General features: G+C 34.2%; 1 protein-coding gene and 1 pseudogene across 1 annotated transcript; both read right to left on the bottom strand.

Annotated features, from left to right (window-relative positions):
- Positions 1-7,453: 7,453 nt before the first annotated feature.
- LOC120169574 lies at positions 7,454-20,109 on the bottom strand (annotated as a pseudogene).
- On the bottom strand, positions 9,477-11,863 carry LOC120169809 (cyclin-A1-1-like). Its single transcript, XM_039177914.1, has 9 exons — positions 11,816-11,863; positions 10,913-11,152; positions 10,699-10,791; positions 10,481-10,620; positions 10,317-10,395; positions 10,128-10,238; positions 9,866-10,015; positions 9,646-9,780; positions 9,477-9,542 (listed from the first exon to the last, which is right to left on the bottom strand). The coding sequence occupies exons 1-9, from the start codon at positions 11,861-11,863 to the stop codon at positions 9,477-9,479; spliced, it is 1,062 nt and encodes a 353-aa protein (XP_039033845.1).
- Positions 20,110-20,362: the final 253 nt, after the last annotated feature.

The raw sequence follows: 20,362 nt of genomic DNA, 5'->3' as shown, positions 1-20,362 counted from the left end.
TGTATTGCGAAGCGAGAGGTAGCATGAGAACCAAAAATATCGCGAGATTAATGAGATACTTTGCGCCTTGCAACGTGCGAGGATCTTTTAAATTGAAATTAATAACAAATAAATATAATAATAATATTTAATAATATTAATTATTAAATATAATAAATAATTAAAATATACTAGTAAATAAATATAGTAATTAAAATAGATATTTTATAAATAATAATTCTAATATATTTTAAATTTTATAAGATAAAAGTTGGTATCTAACGTTTAGTTTTTATTTCATTTTAGTTTCCCGTCGTTAAAAACTTAATGTATTTAATACCTAAACTATAAGTTTTGATCCGTTTTAGTATCTAAACTTTCATTTTTTTTTCCTAAACTTAACGTTAAATTTTGAACATGATACTAAAATGAAACAAAAACTAATCTTTAAGCATATTTTTGAAAATATTGAAAGTTTAAGTACTAAAAGTGTAATTTATCCTTATAAATATAGGTTGGTTTTTTTGGGTAGCAGAAGAAATAAAAGTTGGGCCAACAAGACAATGCTGAAACCGAGCCCAATACAGGACACAAAAGCACTCCTCGTCTCATTCTAGTTCTGATTTTATTCACAAGACAATCAATATTCTTTTTAATTATAAAAATTATTCAATACATTCATAGTGCAAGGGGGAATTCAAAAGAATCATTGCATTCATGCGGCCAACATTGACGGCACTAAATTAGTTGCTTGCTTTATTCTCTAGTTTCATAGACTAGAAAAGAAAGGTTCAAACTGTTTACAAGCAAATAAGCAAGATTGTACTTCGACTAGCCATATTCTTCTATCGTTATTTTCTTATTTGAATTTGGGTTTAGGATTTAAGAAACTAATGATCAAAATTAAGTGCGTATAATCTTTCTTACGTTATCGGTACGTTCGGTTTAAGTTCTTCAACCGTGAAATACTTTACATGGTTTTGACCCTGCATTGTTGGCTTGTTCTCTAGGACCAGTTGTTGCACCACCAAAGTCGGGTTTTGTTGGTGGACTTTCTGCTTCTTTGAAAACCCGGAGGAGGAAACCAGAGTTGAACCGGAAGTCCTAAGCCCATTATCCCCTTGTGAGAGAAAACAAGCTTCGTTTATCAAGTGTTTACATTTGTGGGCCTTCTTTGTCTTCTTTAGCAATGCTTGAACCAGAAACACTCACTTTTCAAATAACATTCCTGCTGTTGCTTGACCACCTCAATCGCCCTGTAAGGAAGATCAGCAAATATGAAACTCGAGCTTCTTATTACAAATGGGGTTCAAGTCTTTCCTTTTGACTTGAGTTCAATGCCTTTGGTTCTCGAACTCAACCTCCACAAGCGGCGAAGATGACCCTTCACCGTCTTTGGGCATAAATTATGAGTAGCTATCACCTCCACCACCAAATTCTCCTTGCCGATAGCCACTGCATCGTTCATGGCTAAAGCTTCATCCATGCGTAATTTGTTTCCCCTTACAAAAGAGAAGATTAAATGAAAAAGACATGGAAATGACAAGGGATACAAATGCATAAGAGTAGGGTTGTTAAAAAATATCCGATTTGGTTGATCCTTCGACCTGAACTTAAAAATATACTACCCAAACAACTCAATACCCGATAATTTGAATACCCGTGATTTTTCCGGTTAATTGGGCCAAGTCTGAGCCGAAATCTTGTATAACCGAGTACCCGACTCGACCTGGTAATTTTAATATATATATTTAGTTTAAATTATATTTTTATTTTATCTTAAAATTAAATTTAAATCCCTAAATCTTTCGTAAGTTTGCATTTTGTACTTTTAAGTTTTGAATTTTTCAAAAAAGTTTTTATTAGTTTATCGATATGAGATTCGAAAGAAAAAATCATAATAGATTTTAATATTTTCTTTTGGAAATAAACTTTAATATATATATATATATATATATATATATATATATATCCAAATATTTATACTTAAAACTAACTTCAAATCACTAACTTTTCTGTATAGATTTTATATTATGAATTTTTAAATTTTTTTAATATATTTCTTATGTGATTTTAAAAATTATTAAAAAAATTATATGAATCAAATACTTGTGCTCCCAAAATGCGGGTACTCAAATTTTACAGGTGCCCGACTACCGAGTACCCGGACTTAACGGACTGAGTCACAAACCGACAAATATACTACCCAGAAAACTCAATACCCGATACTTTATGTACCTGAAAATACGGTACCTGATTTTTGAATACGCCTATATAAGAGCGTGCAACAGAGCAGAGTTATTATTCCTATCAATGGGAGAGATTAGGAGATGGAAAAGCAAAGTAACTGCAGCGAGTAAGAATAAGAGAGACATACAACGTGACTTTTTTAATTGTCACGTAATACTTCCGTTAAAATGTTAATTTGAATTAACGATAGAGAGACTAAAATCGAACGAATTAATAAAGTAAGGAACCAAACTTATATAATTTTTAAAACAGTAACCAAAGTTGGTCAAACCAAAAATAAAAAGGACTATTCGTGCAGTTTATCCATTTTTTAGCTTGTATGTAATTTATCCTTAATTTTCTGGACTACCTATACTATCTTAACTATACTATTTTAGCCACCAACAAGGCTATAAATAATGCTCTTCATTCTCATTCAAAACATACAAGCACCGACTTAGTGATTTCAATGATTAAAATATTATTTTTATTTATTGAAAATTCTTATTTGAGAATTAGCTACGTTTATTATCATTAATTGAAAATCTTTAAATAAATACTATATTATATTTACCTCATATTTATGAAAAAAAATCTCTTATTTTATCTCTCCACCTCTCTTGAATTTATTAAGAATTTTTGTCGGAAACTATTTTTGATTTTTGAGTTCGTTTTTATAACAGAAGAATTTATTAAATTTTGGACGACACATTATACGATTAAATATTATCAAATCTTATGCTCGTTTTAAATTATTTATTTTTCGATACATTAATTTATTGTTAATAACAATAAATTATTATTATTTTATATTATTTTTTATTATTTTTTTTTGGATAAGTAAAATTTTATTCATCCAAAGAATGCAGACTAGCTGCAACAACCGTAACCCATCAACCCATTACATCAAACCCCAATCTATACACAACTGTCTATTTACTGCATCTAGCCTATTCATGCGGCATCCATACATTTTAATACTTACAGCTTCTTTAATTCTACTTACAATGGTATCGATCGAGCGAGTCTTACCTCTAAATAGCCTGTGGTTACGCTCCTCCCAGATGAAATAAATGAACCCAGACCAGGCCAGCTTAAGGATATGAACCAATAGAGACTTCCCTTTAAGGTTCAACAGCAACCAGCAGACAAGGTCATTCCAGCATAAAGGCCCCAGATTAAGTGCACAAGCATACAAGATGGCATGCCAAACTCCCACAGCATAGGCACAATCAGAAAAAATATGATCACGAGACTCAAAATCAGATCTGCACAAGCCACAACCACTATCAACAGCTATACCAAACCTTGCAAGCTTGTCTTTGGTTGACAATCTGTCTAACATTGCCATCCAAGATATCATTGAAAATTTTGGAATATGGCCAGGAAACCATACAACCCGCTGCCAACTAGCCTTCTCACCTCTACAGCGAATATTATCCCAAATCCACCGAGCATTAACCTGAGACCAGCTACTAATAGAACAGACTGCTAGCTTCACTCCTCAGCTTAAACATTTTAACTAAGATCCAACTAAAGTGAGCCATGTAATCAGCATGCCAGAAATCCATTGATCTAAAACCCCAACAACTTTCCAAAATATTATTATAAGGACATCGCACGAATGCAACCGATGTTATAAATATGTTTTTTTTATAATATCCATGGTGTTCTGTTTCTTCATTGACTGTGTTTATAAATAGCTACCGCATATTAAATTTATTGCAAACAAATATTATTTGCATTATATTCATTAAATCATGGTTTTCAGAGTCGGACCGGTTAGCGAATCAGCCATGCTTCTGGTTCACTGGTTCAACCGGTCGAATCGGTCTGACCGGTCGGAAGAACCAGGCGACGTCATAATTATTTAAAAAATTAAATAAAATATCAAAAGTATTTAATAAAATAATTTTTTATATCACAAGTCATAAGTCATAACATATATAAGTTAAAAACCATAAAATCAAGTGAAACAAAATGATTCAAATTAACTACAACATAATATTTAAGGTAAAACATATTAAATAATAAATATAATTATATAACTATAATTAAAAAATAAATTTGGGGTTAAAAAATAATAACAAAATGATATTGTTTGGTTTAATTTTTTTTTAAAACAATCCCACATGGCTAAGAAACATAGAAGAGCATCCCAAAAGTCTAAAGAGTAAAAATATGAGAACAACACAATCTCACTTTGCTAAGAAACATAGAAGAACATCACAACTAACTTCTATAAATAATAGAGATAATTTGACATTCAAAATCATGGAGCCTTTTGGTGAGCATTGAGTGAACTATTCTTTCACTTCAATCAAGCTCGAATTTTAGGCTTCAATCGAGCTTCTAATTTTTTTTCGAGTTCAAGCCTTTTCGAGTTCAAGTTTCAATATTATATTTCGAGTTTGAGTTGAACTTGATAATTTTTAGCTCGTGAGTTTGAGCCGAGTTGAGTTTACTTTTAAAGTTTTCAAGTTCGAGTCGAACTCAGCAATACTCGAGTTCGACTTGGCTCGTTTAACAAACAACGTCGTTTTGTTTAATTTTTAAAAAACAAAAAAAAAAACAAAATTAGCGGTTTTTTCGGTTTTCAGCCGGTCAGGTTCAAATGGTTCAACGGTTTCGACCGATTCACTAGTAGCGGTTCAACCGGTGTAGATTGAACCAGACTAGGCAACGGTTCCCGGTTGAACTAGCCGGTTCGGTCCGATTTTCAAAACATTGCATTAAATAATGGTTTAATAAATTATTAAAAGGTATAGCGTATTAAATTTTAAATTAAATATTAAACAAACACACCCTCTAAATATGTAATTTAAACGCATGAAAATAAAATAATGTAATGTATAATAGATAATGGATATCTATTAAACAACGATGAGCCAAAGTCAATCCTCATGTATGCATGAAAATGGGAAAAAAATGCAAAATTTATTGAAAATTGGACCCTTAGGAAACCATGTTCACTTCTTCGATCAATCTCATACTCTTTGAATGTCTCAAAACATCCTTATTCTTCACTTTCAAGCCAAGCAACTTTGACCAAAACCCTTTCTCCTTCTTCTTCTTCCCATCCTTGACCTCTTTCTCTCCTTCTTCATCGTAGAAGTTCCTTGTTTCGAAAGCAATCGATCTACTCTTCTTTACTCCATTAACACCGAATTTTATTGCACAACACGACGACGACGGCCCCATGATTCCCATCGGCTCCCCGAAACCGTTTCGTTTATGGGAATCAGGATGTCGTCGAGCCGGTGAGGTAGTCATCGAAGATGAAATCGAATGATATTCTATATTGGGAGAAAAGAATGATAAATTTTGTTTGTATAGACCGATCTCACTCAGACTCGATAATCTTTCTCTCAAGCAAGAAGCGCAAACCCCTTGCTTAACACAGTGATTTGGGTGGATCTTGCATCGGTAGCCTGATTCGGACAACCCCATAAGCACCAATTATTTTGATTTTTGGAGCAAGTTTTCGAATTGTTCATGTTTTTCTTCTTGTTGTCGTGCGTCTTATCATATATAGAGAGAAGTAGGCGATGAACAAATTAATGTTTTTTTTATCACGGTCTCGTCCATCACCGTTGGATCATGTGAAAGATCATGTACAGTACAGCCCCACATGATTGACTAAGAAATGTCGACAACGGTACGTGGGGGTAGCTTTAAGGCCCACTCGTGCAAGGGGTGGGTGGGGACGGAAAGAGTTTTGAAGTTGCAATAATGTGCGTTATAAAACTAAAAGGGTCTTTTTCAATGACTCACCATATGACTGTGTGAACCACCTTAGATTTGTATCAACTAACATGGTGTACATATAATTAACATATTATTACACACAAAATTATTATTTGTGATATATACACACAAAATTAACATGTACGCTATGTGGGGTTTTCTTCTTCTAGAAATAATATCGTTGGAAAAAAAAGGAAGGTGGGATATTTAAAATTCATTTTAAAATAATCTGAATTTGAATTCTAATCTACCCAATTTTAATAATTAAGATATTATGTATTCAGTTTTATACTATTAGACAGAGACAGCAACCTGGTCATTTGAATTCATTTCATGTATAGATTGTTTTGATTTAGATTCGGTTTGAGTTAAATCGAAACTGGTTCAAGTTTAATTTGCGTTGATGAAAATTTAGTTCGGATTGGATATCGGGTCGGATCAAAATTGGACCGATTGGTTTATAGTTCGAGTTAATATCGACCAGTTAGCTTCAACTCGGATTATTCCCACCCATATCACAATGTTTCTCCCCCCTCCCCACAACAATTGCTTACTAAATTATCATGATACGAAAATATTATACAAAGGGTAAACTACATAATAGTCATTAATATAAAAGCAAATTTTCGTTATCCCATTGAAGTTTTAAAAATAATAAATTGATCATTAATATTATTGATTTGTAGCAAAATAATCACTCCACCAGTGTTCTTATTAAACTGATGATGTGATAACGTTAACAAAAATGTTAATATTTAGTTTTATCCTTAAATTATTGCTAAAATATCAAATAAATCATTAAATAATGATTTTATACCTAATATACCCCAAAACTTTTTAATTTTTAATTTTCTTTTCAAATACCAACCACCAACGTTGTAAACTATCTGAAAACGAATCTTAAATACCCTACAGTTGAAGCCTGAAACCTCTAAAGATAACAATTATTTTTTTAATCACTGAGATAGTTTAATTCGTGTGCGTGCGTGCACATATATATATATATATATTAATATATAATCATGTATATGTCGATTGTGTATATATTATTTTATATGTCGTATCATAACAATATAGTTTAGATGATAAGATGAATACTTGTATCATATTCAAGTTGCATCTCAATTAAATATACAAATTAATAAATTGATTTTTTTGTATGTTAATATGTAATGAAACAAAATACCTGTTAAAATCAACTCCCAATCAATCAAATTTCCACCCCAACTGCATCTAAGCATCCCTGTACTTGTCTTCATTATCCAACCCATCGGATGAATAATTTTCATCACCGACTTAAATAACGGTTCACTATCAGATTAACGATCCTTATATAACGATATTATCTGAAACTATTATTACAGGACGCTAATAATTGTAATGATTATAACGATACCTGTTATGTTTGCGATTACGATAATTGTGACGTAATTAAAATCGTAATTAACCGCAATTTAAATCTTTGAATTTCATAATATCCATCGACAACGGCACCTGATTATAACCTCACCATAAATATAGTAAGCTCGCCGGCATTATTTCCGTCGGGGCCCAACATGTAGAGGGTCTCGGAATCCTTCGACCCGACGACTCGATTGAAATACGCTCGGATATTCGCCAGCTCCCCGTCGACGCCTTCGGTTTTGGAGATCCCCGGCAATACCCCAGCCCCCCATGGAAATCGGGCTGAGAAGCTCCATGACGTTCAAATCCTCCTCCGTCGCCTCCCGTCATGAAACGAGACCAGTCTTCTTGCCGTTGCAATACATGGTCCACAAGGGCTCGTCCAAGAGCTTGGTTTTTTCTTTCCCCGCCGTTCGCTTCTCGCACTCGAGGGCGATCCTCACCATGCCGGAGCTGAGTTCCTTCTGCAACGCGTTAGTCTGCATGGCCAACTCGAGGACCAACGAAGGGAGACACTTGGGGCTCTCTTGGATCGAGAGGGTGACCTTGCCTTTACGGTACCCGAAAAGGGTGTCGATCACCAGGGTGCCGGAGTTGGTGACGTGGGTATCCGATTGTAAACCGGTGGGGCAGACGAGGAACGTGCGCGAAGGAGTGAGGATGGGGAAGGAGAGGAAAACCGAACGGAAAGCTCGGAAGACGCGGCATTTTTGTCTCTTGCCGAATTTTAATGCGGATGGCTCGATGAGGGAGAAGGGTTGTTGTGGCGGCGACGGTGGAGATGAAGGAGATTTGGGTGAGGAAGGGGGGTTTAATGGAATTACGACGGATGAGCCGTCCCTGGAATTGGCGTTGCTGGTTCGAGAGTCCGCCATTAATGGACGGTGAGGAAGAACCAGGGACAGGGAAGGCCCATAGGAGGGAGGGGACAGGGATGATAGATGTGCATGTTTTAGGATTAGGTGTTGATTTGAGGCTTAAGATTTTCCCTAAAAACATGGTCCAACTTTAGTCCTTTCCTTTTGCCTCTTTTATTTTGGGTATTGGAAATATATTTATAATACTAAATTATTTAAGGTAAATTATGTATTTAATATCTAAATTATCAATTTTAGTTCATTTTAATATCTAAACTTAGCGAACGAGATGACGGAGCATAGCTCCGGTGGACGAATTTTCACAATTAAATTATAATAAAATTGAATTTTCAAGTTACTATGATTGTTATATACATTTTTATGTTTGTGTTGATAGTGCTTATCCTCACACAAGAAGAAACATGTGATTTTATATTAGAGATACAATTTTTTTTGAAAATTATATTAAAATTTTTAAGAATTATAAGGGGCAAAACTTTCGAGATAATGTTCTGGAAAAAATCAATTCACGAGATAAAACACTCCCAACATTAATTGCTCAAATAAGGTGAAATCCACAGTGTTGGCCGTAGGTCGCCATGCCTTCCGGGAGACCTACTAGGTCGCCATGTCTTCCCGACGAGATACAAGAGATTGCATGTGCCATGCACGTCCCAACACGCTGGGCATCCGAGGCCATCCGACCGAGGCCATCCGACCGAGGCCATCCGAGAGCATCCGAGGCCATCCGACCGAGCTATGCGAGGGAATCCGAGGGCAACCGTGCGAGGGTAGGTCGCCCGGAGTGCATGACGACCTACAAGGTCGCCCGGAAGGTATGGCGACCTACGACCAACACTGTGGATTTTACACTATTTGAGCAATTAATCTTGGGAGTGCATTAGCTCGTGAATTAATTTCTTTCAGAACATTATCTCGAAAGTTTTGCCAATTATAAGGTTTAAGGACGAAATTTTATCATCAATATATATATATATATATATATATTAAGCTTGCATTTCTCAAGTGTTTGGGTCTTAAAAGTTAATTACGTGTGTTAATAAATTAGATAGATTAGAAAAACTATATATATTTTTTATTTAAAGTTCTTTGTTTTTCTTGCCTAAACATAAACTTTATGTTAAACTTTCTCAGTAGCCAAACATCAGATTTTCATGATATAGAACAATGTAGACCATTCCCAAGGTTCAAATTCCAACGTTTTTTTTACATGCAAAACTACAAATCCAGAAGTACTGCTCACACAGCCCAGAAGAACTGCTCTGGTATTGTTGCTGGGCACTCCCTCTTTGACACAGAACAGTACTGATGCACACCACAGGAAATATATCAGGACAACATTAACATTAGCATACGGTCACTCGATTTATCGAAAGCCAACCGTGTCGTAAACACTGCAACTACTCACCTTCGACTGGCTATACTTGGCTGCGATCGCACTCAAAGCGGTACCACCTCCGTCACGATAGAGAAGATGCAATGCCTTAACACATTCCTCTAAATCAGAGGGCTGGTATAGTGTGTATTCCCTCAATTTAGCATCCTGCACAAAAAAGCAGACATAGATCATCCAGCACAAGCTTATACAAAAACTAGGCCAAGTTGATAAACAACCAGATAGAAAGTACCCAAGGTTTGTCTGAAGGAGATAGTATAAATCTGGCCAAGAAACCGGCAGAAGCCGCGACTTGCTGCGGTGCATAACGAAGCATAGCGTAATCCAGAAGTGATAACTGTACAATGTAGCTGGCCAAACATTTGAGCTGCAACAGATGATCCTATTGAAGACAGGCATAGCCATATCCACTATGACAATTAGGGGGTCATTTGGAATTTTGGATTACGGAACGTAAGACTACTGATGAATACATTTGTGCATGAGAGCGATACCCGATCACGCGTTTCGGCAACCCAAACAACATGCCTCAGAAAATTATAAGCTGTTGGGACTGCCATTTCATATTTCAAGTGGTACAGCACGGCGGATTCCATTTGTAGCATCTGCAGCCAGTAAGAAGGAGGGAAAATATGTTCACGGAGGTTGCGGTGAATAAACAAGATCGGAAATGGGATCCTGACCTCATCTTTCAGGTAACTTTTACCGGTAACATGGCACCACACTGGCACTTTGGGAGTGGCTTTAAGTGAGACGTATTTCCTGGCATTAGATCGATTTTGGTTATAATCCACATTTACAAGCACATATGCATACACAGAAGCTAGAAAGAAACATGAAATCTTACCAAGCAATCATCATGCAGGCAAGTCCAAGCAACTGTAACTGTTGGCTGTTAATTGAAATGTTGGACAGATAACGATCAATGTAACTCACGGTTAAACATAGTGTCTCGGGTCGAAGTAGAAGCTTTTTCATTTCGGTTACCTGCAGTTGAAACAAAGATAAACGTGAAACAGTGTGCTGGAAAGGCTAAATTCCTTGTATTATGTAAACATAACTTACCCTCACTAGCAAATTGATGAGACTAGCTCGCATTTCCACATTAATATCGATCTGGACCGTCTTCATGTAGTCCTTAGAAGGCCTTTTCAATATCTGCGAGACACCGGGAATAGGACGGAAACCGATCAAGCAGGAGTCGAAGAGAAAAAACATAGCATAGGTAAAGAGTGACGTTATTCAAAATGAAGCAATGAAGGAAGCAGCCTCTGCATACCGCATAATACCCCAAGTTCTTGTAAATTTCAAGACCAAGGGCAATCATCTCTGGAATGCTGTTTCCGTCAGTCTCGTTCGAATCCGTTTCCGATACATAAACATCCTCTAAATGTCTTATGGAAGTAGGCATCTGGTCATCAAAATCTTGCACAACCTGTGCGCGCTCCAAGGAAGATGGTGTATAGAGCTCTTCGATGTACTCCAAGGCATCGAAAGTGGACGACGAAGGAGGAGTTTCCTTCAAAAACAAGTTTAATCAACCTTCTTAGTTTACATCTAAGAATGAAATCTCGATGATAAAGTCACATAATTCACTATTCAAGAAAGGAACTTGAAAAAAAGAAAGAACTTAGCATTTCTGTTTTGTTTATCCCAAGAACTAAAAAAAGGTAAAGTAAAACGAACCATGGGTTTTGATCGAGTTAGCAAGGCCTTTGACTCGCTTTGGAAACCACTTATCTGGCTGGATATGTCGCCAAGAGTGACTCGCTCGAACCAGATAGTGGAAATGAAATGAGAAGTAGTTGCGTGTGTTTCAGGAAACTCGCTAAAACATAAGAAAATGAAGAAGAAGAAAAGTAAGAATGGAGTATAAATTGAGAAGAATTTTTATAACGCAACCGAGATGAATTCTGTTGCAGTTTTCTTTTTCTTGGTCCGATTCTTGAAAGGAATTAAAAATGTTAAAAGTAAAAATTATCTTGTCCCTTTCATTTCGGGTGCGGAATTAAGTGTTTCACTCTCCCCTTTATTCCCGTGGATCGTCCGTCCACACATTCTCTATGGTTCTTATCATTGTCTTCTCGCAGTCGTTCATCTTTCCTTCGTCATCTGATGATTTTTCGGAATCTTAACGCAATTTCACAGCAACGTCGTCACTCATCTAATGATTCGCACGAACTCCCATCACAATTTCGCTCATTGCCACCATCGCAGAGCCTTCACCCATCTTTCATCCTTTGATTTTCTCTCTCCTGGTTTCGTCGCTCTTACATTCTCCTGATGTGCACTAGCCTCAACTTTTCATTTATCTAAAATACAAGGTCTGAATAACAAGCGATAATGATGATAAAGTTTTGAGAGATGGATTTTGAATTTTATGTTGTACCAAATCGAAGAATTTACAAATATTGAGAACTTTCTTTTAGGATTATTTTAATTAGGATCTATTCGATAGAATGTAAGTTTTAAAAATTAAAATTATTATTATACCATTTCATATCATCACTTCACTTAAATTAATGACTAAACCTAACAGGATAATCAAAATTAAAATGAAATGTAACTTTAATTTAAATTTTAAAAAAAATAATTAAAATAAAAACATGATAATACGTGGGTGACTAAACAAGTAATTTACCTTAAAGATTTATCATTTTCAGGTCGCCATGAGCTAGCCCATTTTCACTAATGGGTCAAGTTCAGTAGATGGAACATTGAATCGAGTTGATTTGAATATTTTTTGAAATTTTTAGGATAAATTATATATTCGATCATCATCTATTTTTATATTTTTGTTTTAGTCATTTAACTATTTTTCTTTTTAAAATCATAACTAACAATATATTTTATTTCTATTTTAGTCACCCGTTTTTAGGTCCGACTTAACAAAAATAGTTATGTTGTATGATATAATAATAGTTTTAAGGGTAAAGTACAATAATGGTCACTGAACTTTTCTAAAGCTTTCATTTAGGTCTCCCAACTTTTAAAATTTACAATACAATCCCCTAACATTTAGTCTGTTTGCAATATGGTCCCCAAACATTTAGTCTATTTGCAATATGGTCCCTGACTGTTTGACGCCGTTACACTACCGTTAGTATGTTTGCAATATGGTCACTAAACTTTTTAGGCACTTTCATTTAGGTCCCCCAACTTTTAAAACTTGCAACACAGTCCTAAATTTCATTCTAAACACCAAATTCCTTTTCGATCTCGAATTTACTTTTTCGCTTCTCTCTTTTTATTTTCAGCGTAACTTTTCAGTCGGGGATACATGGGAAATTCTAATCTAACTTTGAATTATGTGGAGATGTTGACTTAAATAAGGGTTCATTGAGAGAAGACCCGACCAATGGACTATCGAAACCATCAACAATTCAAGGTGTAAAGTTAGATACATGTCATCGCAGGTGAAGCATAGATGTTCAATGAAATGCTTGTGAGAAAAAAATGGGGTTAGAAATGCAGAGTTGACAAATACTACTAAGATGAAGTAAGTATCATTGTTGAAAGTCACCAACAAAGATGGAATTATTTTGTATAAATGTCATATAATAATTTCTTCGTTTAATTCTTATGCATAAAGATTTTCCAACAGATGATCAAATATAATGAAATCCCAAACAGCGCATTCACTTCTCAGTCTCTTTCGCAACTCGAAAGGAATCATGATAGGGTCAAGTAGATGCTCCAAATATAATACGCTGTCATAATGCATTTCGAGTTGCGTGCATGCATAATTATCTTCTAAAGTTATAATTCAATACAATTCAACTGTAAAATTTCCAAAACATGTAAAAAAAATTAATTCGTCCACGATATATCAGTCCCATAATCAACATGAACTTATTAAAAAAAGATGAGCTCACAGGACGCCGAAAACCATAGGTCGGATCAATAAAATTCCCAGTAAACTAGTACCAATAGTCTCTCAGATTGAGCCTGACGATTTCACTATGTCGATACTCACAACCAATTCCCTGATTTAAAGAAAAACCAAACAAGAAGATCAAAAAAATTTAGCCTAGGACTCTGTTTCACTTCTATTCTGATGGACTGAATATCTTTCATAAGGAGTACTAAAAGTTTTGATTAAGAAGAAAGAAAGAAAATTAGATGGTTGTGGTTCAAAACTAACACTGAATATCCAGATCATTGACATGCAATTCCAAAAACATAAAAATTTCAACAAAAAACATACAATGCGAGTTGAAAATGGGAAAGTGCGAAAGAGGAAAAGCTTACTTCTGGATAGCCCGAAAGAGAAAATAAATACCTTCTTGTAAGTGAGGGGAGAGACTAAGAAATAAACACAATCAGTGTTGCGTTCAAGCAATTATTCCTCTATTTTTTATTTGTAAATAAAAAGCTGAAAGACAGAGCACTGCTTGGGTTTACAATTTTACACGGCGGAAAATTGAAGAACAAAAACCAAACGAGAGGTGAATGCTCTGTTTGGGATTTCATTATATTTGATCATCTTTTGATAAATCTTTAAGTACAAAGATTAAACGAAGAAATTATTATATCATTTATACAAAATAATTACAGCTTTGTTGGTGACTTTCAACAATGATACTTAGTTCATCTTAGTAGTATTTGTCAACTCTACATTTTAACCCCATTTTTTTCTCAAAAGCATTTCATCGAACACCTATGCTTCACTTAAGATGACATATATCTAACATTACACCTTGAATCGTTGATGGTCCCGATAGTCCCTTGGTCGGGTCCTCTCAATGAACCCTTATTCAAGTCAACACCTCCACATAATTCAAAGTTAGATTAGAATTTCCCATGCATCATCGACTGAAAAGTTAAGCTGGAAATGAGAAGAGAGAAGTGAAAAAGGAAATTTGACATCGAAAAGGAATTTGGGGTTTAGAATGAAATTTAGGATTGTGTTACAAGTTTTAAAAGTGGGAGACCTAAATGAAAGCTTTAGAAAAGTTCAATGACCATTACTATACTTTACCCTAATTTTAATTCTCAAAACTTAAAATAATTTAATAAATCTTCAACATATTTAATATGTATCAATTTGGTCAAATAATTTTTTTTTCAAGGTTAAAAGTCTAAATTTGATTAAGACATCAATTATTAAAAACAATTCTATCAACTATTGAAAAAAAATCTTAATTTATAAGTGAAATATGATGTTATAAGATTATATTATAATTTCTCATAATGTTATATTACTATATGTTTATAATACTTTACATGTAATTGATACAACGATATATTTAAAAATATTTTTTAGTGTGAATATATATATATTTTATTAATATAAAATTTTCATACTGAATAAAAAAAGTTGACGGGCATTCATTTAGTGTTCGTGTAGTGTTGTTTTATTGTTTGTTTATCGTTCATTTATATATTTGATTTTTAATTTCATTTGCAAGCTAAAGAAAAATTATAAGATTACGCTAGTGCTTAAAATCCATTAAAAAACAACTTTTATTACGTGTTATATTTAATTCTTATCTTTACCAATATTTAAAATATAAAAAAAATAAAAAAAAAGAAGAATTAGGTAAACGAGTTTATTCATGAATATAAATGAACGAGTTGATGAATGAGACCATAAACGAGCTTATAAACGAGTTTGTTCGTAAACGTAAACGAATCGAACATACTTATATTCATGTTCGTTCGTTCATTAAATGACATAAATTTTTTATTCATATTCATTTATAAATGAACATTATACGAACGATTTACAAAAAATTTATCGAACGTTATGATGATTAACACTCCTATATATTAAACATATTCGCTGTGTAAAAAGAGAAAAAAAATAAATGAACACACAACAAAACAAAAAGTCGGCTCACAAACAGTGGATTAGTGGAAGGCAACGGTGTCGAATTTTGTCGCTATGAATGGCATAGAATCAACGCGCCTTGTTTCTACAAGTGCGCATCTTTCGCACTTCAAGGACCAATTTAGTATACTTTTACTAATATCTTTAATTTTAATGTAATTTAAGCTTAACTTTTGCTACATTAATTTTTTTAGTTTTCATGTTAATCCGATAACAATTTGTTAATAATATTTAAAAATTATAAACTCGAATGTATTTAAATGTAATTACTTCAATGCTGATATTATAGGCTGTTAAGCATTATAATTCGGAATAAATTACGCGTTTAATACTTAAACTATTAATTTTAGTTTGTTTTAATATCTAAATTTTTACTCTTTTTTTTTCAAAACTATACATAAAGTTTATTCTTTGTTTCACTTTAGTAACCCGTTCAAAATTTAAAGTTAAATTTTGATTTTCTTTTTTGAAAGATTAGGTACTAAAACAAATCAAAACTGATAGTTTATATATTAAATGCGCAGTTTACCCTATAGTTTGTAGGGTAGAGTATACAAATGGTCCTCCGACTATAGGATGGTGCTTTATTGAGTCATTTGATTATTAAAAGTTACAAAATGGTCCCCCGAGTATAGAGTGATGTTTTGCTGACTCCCCGAACTATTAAAAGTTATAAAATGGTTTTCTGACTATTCATATGTTCTAAACTTGTCATTTTTCGTTAAAAAATTGGCGAAAATCTGAGCTAAACGTTAACTTGTTAAGCACTTTTGTTGCTTTCAAGCATCGGCTCAATAATATTTTATCATATCCTAGTCAACATGTTAACATTCAACTCAGTTTTTTAACAGAAAATAATGCATTTATAACATATGAATAATTAGGTGGTCATTTTGTAACTTTTAATAGTTGAGGGACACAACAAAAATAACGTCATATAATTGAGAGAACATTTTATAACTTTTAATAATCAGAGGACTCAATAAAACATCTTATAATCAAGAGACCATTTGTATAATTTACCTTATATGTACTTTCAAAAATAAAGTTTTAATTTTAGTAATGGAGCTATATAATCATGTGACCCTCTATCACCTTATCTGTTTGTGTTGTGTATGGAAAGATTATCCCAAAAATAGAGTGTGACATCCGATAAAATTAAGTCGAAACTGCCCCCTTTATCCCATTTGTTTTTTGCGGATGATTTGATATTGTTTGCTGAAGCATCCTTTAATCAGCTTGAGGTGATTCAAAAAATTCTTCTTAATTTTTGTAATAGCTCCGGGCAGAAGGTAAGCATTGCAAAGACGGATATTTATTTCTAGAAGAATGTAAATGAGAACATGGCTTCTGGCATAAGCAATCGATTCCAATTCTCACGTGTTGATGACCTTGGGAGGTATCTTGGTGTACCTTTACTTCAGAATCGGGTGACCAATAATCCTTATCGATACATTGTGCAAAAAAGTGAGGGACCATTTGACAGGATGGAAGGCAAAAAAACTTTCTTTAGCAGACGAATTGTCTTAGCAAAATCAGTGCTGGCTGCGATTTCAGTCTTTGCCATAAAAACTTGTCATTTACCGAAAGGGACTGTGGATGACTTGAATCGGATCATGCGTGCATTCATTTGGGGTGGTACCGAGGATAGTCGCTGGGTCCATCTTGTCTGTTGGGAGGAAGTATGCACTTTACAAAGGACGGGTGGACTAGGAATTAAGAATCTCCATCGACAAAATGATGCTTTTATTATGAAGATGGTGTTCCGGCTAGTATCTTATCGACATACGTTGTGGGTGAAGATCTTAAGAGCCAAATATAATATGCGTGAGATGATTCCGAACCAAATCCATTAAATTGGTTGTTCTCGCTTTTGGGGTGGCATAAGTACGGTTTGGGATGAGGTTAAGAATGGGATTGTGAGGACTGTAGGGGATGGGTCCTCGGTTGACTTCTGGAAGGACGCATGGCTATGAGAACTAGGTCCTCTAGCAGCGTTACGGACCACCCCTCAACAAGAGAGTGAGATTTTCACTCCGGTCAATTTGATGGTTGATACGAACTGACAGTGTAAGTGGGGTGAGCTTCACAATTTGCTTACTCCTATCGCCGAACTGCATCTAGCAGCAGCAAAACCACCTTGGGCAGTAGGTTTCCCGGATGTGGCCTGCTGGCGATGGGATAAGCATAGGAGATTTTACGATAAAAAGTGCTTATGATTGTGGTATGAGCTTGGGGTCTCAAGAGGATAATACGATTTGGCGAGTGCTCCATCATTATCGAGGACTTCCTCGGGTTAAATCGATGTTGTGACTGCTCTGTAAGGGGCGATTACTGTCTAATGAGTAGCGAATGTGAAGACATATGACAGATGATTCAAGCTGTAAATTCTGTAGAGCAGCTGTGGAGAATCTTCCGCATATTTTTCGAGATTGTGTGGCGGCGAGAGCAACATGGAATGCGGTGGTGAGACCGGAGTAGTCTGCTGATTTTTATAATATGGCATTTGAAGCTTGGTTAGTGCGAAAAATAAAGAATGGGGATTACCGGCCAAGCTTACATGAGAATTGGGATTTATTACTCGAGATCTTCCTTTGGTGTTTGTGGACACATCGAACTAAATTCATCTTTGAGCCTGATACTGTTTATTTCGAAAGTGTTCTAGTTGCAGGTAAAAGAATGTTGACAGAAACCTTAAGAGCAAATATGTTGAGGGTCTCAAGGGCACCGGGGAATAGCCAGTCTGCAAATAGGAATGTGAAGTGGATGCCACCACTGGGTTGGATACTATAAACTCAACACAGATGGTGCTTACAGGTCGGATAGTGGTCGAACCACCTGTGGGGGACTGATTCGGGATCACTCAGGGGGATGGGTGTCGGGTTTTTCCTAGAATATTGGCTGCTGCTCTGTTTTAGATTCGGAGCTCTGGGACATATTTGAAGGTTTGAACATGGCTTGGGAGCTCGATATAAAGAAGATAGTTGTGGAAGTGGACAACAAGGAGGTTGATGTAGGGGATCCGAGACAGATGATGTTGAGCTGTCAGATTGTACCTTGACACTGAGATACTATGAATTGGCAGATCAGCGCAAAGGCGGGAATTGATTGTGACATGTTTCTCATTGGGATCGTTTTGAATATGTTTCAGTCTTTTGGCCATAACTTTGGCTACAGATGTCAGAATCACGCATAAGACCCCAATCCGGAAAACTATTTTCGACGCACACCCTCTCCACAAACCCTAGAGACTTTTTTCTCTGATTTTTTGAACTAATTTTCTCTTGTAAATCATCTGTTGGAGCGCCTGCAGGATAATCATTATTCTATCCGACGTCAAAGGTGCTTGCGGTGATAAACGGCGATCAGTGTTTATTTGGTGTTTCTTCGTTTGTCCCTCATATTTTCGAGATGCTGCAGAAAGATTGGGAGCTGAGTTTCAGCTTGGTCCCTCGCGAGGCTAATTATGCAGCTGATCATCTTGCTAAATTAGCATGGAGTATCCCTGTTGGTATTAACAGATTTTCGGTTCCTCCTCTTAAGTATCGTAGCTATGTCTGCCACGAGTATGGAAGCTGTGGGCGTGTGCATAGTGTAACTGGGATAGGGTTGCTACTATTTTTTTTTTTGCACCTTTTTATTAAAAAAATAATTATTTTTACTATTCCTAGTTTGCTGCAAATAATTCGGTATTCAAATTCGATTTTGCCTACTCTCGGAATTAATCATATAGGATGATTGATAAGGACAACTAAAAACAAAAATCAGATCAAATAATTTATATTTTTATTTTATTAATCTATTTTATTTTTTTCATAAAATATATTATACAACAAAATGGTTAAAAACTTAAAATAGATAAAAAAAACTACAATATAACATGAAGAATAAATATCATCAATATTAATATAAAATATATAAAATAATGACGACACATTAAAGAATTGATTTTATCATAATCTAACCGTGACTTATTTTTTGTGATCGTAATTACTTATCAAAATAAAATAATTAACTTGATGTTTTAAACTAAAAATAAATCATTAAGATAACAAAATAAACGTCAATTAAAAATGAAACATCAAATCTTACCCAAAAAAAGAGAAAAATAGCATACTACAAAGCTAAAAAGTGTATTATATAAGAGAAGACAAACATGCTACAAGAGAGAAAAACATTTATTATTTTTAATTATTAGAATATGGAATAGATTTACTAAATTAAAATAAAATTAAAATATCTAATAAATAAATAAATAAAATTACAAACACTATGACAAAATATAGATGACGACTGCTTAATCAAAACATGTGTTTTAGTTCATATTTATATTAGTGTAAATTATATAAATGATGTTACGATTATATAGTATTGTTTTATTAAATACATCGACTATTAAAAGTTATAAAATAATCATTTAACTATAAAATGTTATTTTATCAAATCTTTTGACAATTAAAAATTTTAAAATGGTCACTCGATTATTTATTATGTTATAAACTCGTTCTTTTTCATTAAAAAATTGACGATTGTATAAGCTGGACGTTAACATGATGACTGAGATTTGATAGTTGTTTGAGATTCTAGGATCAGATTTTTATCATAACACTGTCAAGGAACTCAAGAAAGTAACACTACATAGTTAGAGGACTATTTTATAATTTTTAATAGTCAAATAATTTAATAAAATAATACCTTATAGTTTAGGGACTATTTGTGTATTTTATCTATGATTTATGATTTATTATAACAAATTGAGTAAGATATATCTGAGGTAATTATAAGTATTTGATAAAACAGATAATTAAAAAATTAAATTATTATTAAGTAAATTATTAAATTTAAGTAATGCAAAGAAATAAAAAAAATTAGTGATTATAGGCAAGTTTCTCTCCA

Source organism: Hibiscus syriacus, unplaced genomic scaffold (assembly GCF_006381635.1).
Source record: "Hibiscus syriacus cultivar Baekdansim isolate YM2019G1 unplaced genomic scaffold, ASM638163v2 tig00111769_pilon, whole genome shotgun sequence".
In the NCBI taxonomy this organism is placed as follows: domain Eukaryota; kingdom Viridiplantae; phylum Streptophyta; class Magnoliopsida; order Malvales; family Malvaceae; genus Hibiscus; species Hibiscus syriacus.
This window is presented reverse-complemented; position numbering and strand designations above follow the sequence as displayed.

Bases quoted from the DNA above. Each gene is read 5' to 3' on its own strand.
- LOC120169809 (XM_039177914.1), bottom strand. From the start codon at position 11,863: ATGGGTGAAGGCTCTGCGATGGTGGCAATGAGCGAAATTGTGATGGGA. The intron at 10,239-10,316 runs GTCAGGATCCCA...TACTGGCTGCAG, and splicing joins AAAGTTACCTGAAAGATGAG to ATGCTACAAATGGAATCCGC. The intron at 9,543-9,645 runs GTGAGTAGTTGC...GGTGTGCATCAG, and splicing joins CCAAGTATAGCCAGTCGAAG to TACTGTTCTGTGTCAAAGAG.